This window comes from Lolium perenne, chromosome 5, assembly GCF_019359855.2.
Source record: "Lolium perenne isolate Kyuss_39 chromosome 5, Kyuss_2.0, whole genome shotgun sequence".
Classification (NCBI taxonomy): Eukaryota; Viridiplantae; Streptophyta; class Magnoliopsida; order Poales; family Poaceae; genus Lolium; species Lolium perenne.
In genome coordinates, this window is record NC_067248.2 from 46,064,380 (window position 1) to 46,066,559 (window position 2,180).

General features: G+C 58.6%; 1 protein-coding gene across 1 annotated transcript; it reads right to left on the reverse strand.

Annotated features, from left to right (window-relative positions):
- Window positions 1-370: 370 nt before the first annotated feature.
- LOC127304455 (probable carboxylesterase 17) lies at window positions 371-1,612 on the reverse strand. The gene has a single exon (XM_051335139.1). The coding sequence runs from the start codon at window positions 1,610-1,612 to the stop codon at window positions 536-538; it is 1,077 nt and encodes a 358-aa protein (XP_051191099.1). The 3' UTR covers window positions 371-535.
- Between the last annotated feature and the right edge of the window lie 568 nt (window positions 1,613-2,180).

Genomic DNA, 2,180 nt, shown 5'->3' on the forward strand with positions numbered 1-2,180 from the left:
AGGTCTGTGGTTTGGTATCTATCTTCGGCTACCTTAGAAAATTATGTCATCGAAGAAAAAAAAAGTTCGAAGACCTTAAAATTTTGTTTGTTTCTTTCAGACATTATTTTATTATAGTTAAAGCCAGCTTGTGTCTCATTACTACGTATTATTTGTTAATATGAATATATGTGAATATTGATTATAAAAAAAATCTAGTACTATGTGGATATCCAGCTGGTTGGAAACAAGTTTGGAAGTTACTTTCCACTTATATGATTTTTATCAGGACATACATGGGCATGACATGACACAGTAGGGACTAGGAAGATGGCATAGCACACAATTATTTTATTCACATTAAAATTTAAATTAACTAGTGCCTGAAAAATTTAACAAAAATAAATCCATTATTACGTTGATACTCCATTCCGGTTGAACGGTAAGAAACTGAAGCACTCACGGCTCACAAATATGAACGCACTCACACAGGCTGGCCAACAATACCAACACAATTATGCAAAGCCCACCAACAACAGACGCAACGGACACACGGCTACAGACGAGCCACGCAGCCGTGGCGTCGGCCGACGAATCCCCCAATGGTGTCGATGAGCTCGGCAACACGCGCCGCGATGTCCTCTCCGGCTGGCTCGGGCTCGGCAATTCCGTGCATCAGGTAGAACATGTGGTCTACGCCGGGGCTCAGCGCCACCTCGACGTGCTTCCCGGCACGCCGCATCAAGTTGCAGTACTCCACCTGCCGGTCACGCAGCGAGTCCAAGGTCGCGATGCTCACCAGCAATGGTGGCATGGCCAGCGCGGCCGCCGTAGCGTCGTCGCGGACGGGCCAGATGTACGGGTGGTCTCTGGTGGCTCCTTTGGGGAGGGCCAGCTCCAGGAACCTGTCCGCCAGCTTGGGGTCCATGTACGGCAAGTTCACTTGGTCGGTTGACTCTGATGCGCTCGGAGCGGACATGGTGAACCCGGGGTTGAGCAGGATTGCTCCGGCGAGCCGGACGACGCCCCGGTACCCCGGCTCCGCCGAGCTGAACCCGGCGGCCACCTGGTGCACCAGGTTGGCACCACTGCTGTCACCTATGAGGAACACACGTGACAAGTCGGCCGTGTTCCTGAGCTTGCTCACCGGGTCCGACGTCGGATCAGGCACTGGCTCGGTCGGAAGCACAGGCCGATCGAGCGACTTCAGCCAATCAATGGCGGTGTAGCCGGCGGCAATGGCCGCCGGGAGTGGGTTCTCCGGGGCGAGGGGGAGGGTGATGGAAACGATACCGGCAATGGGGATCGAGGCGGCGAGGCGGGCGTAAAAAGAATGGTAGAGCGCCCAGGTTGGGTCGCCGACGCAGTACACACCGGCGTGGAAGTGGAGGAGCACGGGGAGGCGTCGGCCGAGCAAGGGGGCTGCCACCGGAAGGTACAGCCGGAGGGGTGGGTTGGCCGGAATGTCGTGCACCGTTACGCCATTGCATGGCGCGTCGTACGGTGCAATAGCAGTTGCCATTGCCCGGAACTCCGGGGGAGGTGCGGGGCGCTCGACAGAGCCGTCGTCGTAGACCTTTATCCAGCCCGCGACGTCGTCGACTAGCTTCTTGCAGCAGCAGGGGCTGGCCATTTTCTTGTGGATTTTGGTACGTGCTTCAGCACTTGACTAATGCTAGTTGTGTCAACTGATGAAATGATGACCACGGTCAGGAGCGAGTGAGCGTGAGCGAGTGAGCGTGAGCGAGTGAGCGTGAGCGAGTGAGCGTGAGCGAGTGAGCGTGAGCGAGTGAGCGTGAGTGAGGAGCGCAGGGCGCCCCTCCGCGCGGCCGGCGTGCGCCTCTCCGGCGCCGGCGGTTTTCTCCGCCTCCCGCCTGATACCTTCCCTCCCCTTCCCGTCCTTCCCTTCTCCATGGCCAGCAGGGTGGTCCTCTCGGACTCCGACCGGAGTGACGACTCCGTGCCCTCTCGTGCCCCGCCACCTCCCCTTCGCTCGCTGATCGTCGCTCCGGCGAGCCATCAGCTGGGGTCGAGGGGGTGGGACGCTGGTGCGGGCCCAAGCCGCCCCAGGTCGGTGCCGGACGCGGCGCCTGTGGAGATGGTGGCAGATGGTGGCCGTCCTTGGCGCATGCAGGAGTCGCGCCGCGCGCGGAGCTCGCGCCGTGCTCTGGCGCGTCCGGCTTCCGAGCGCCGCATCCTTC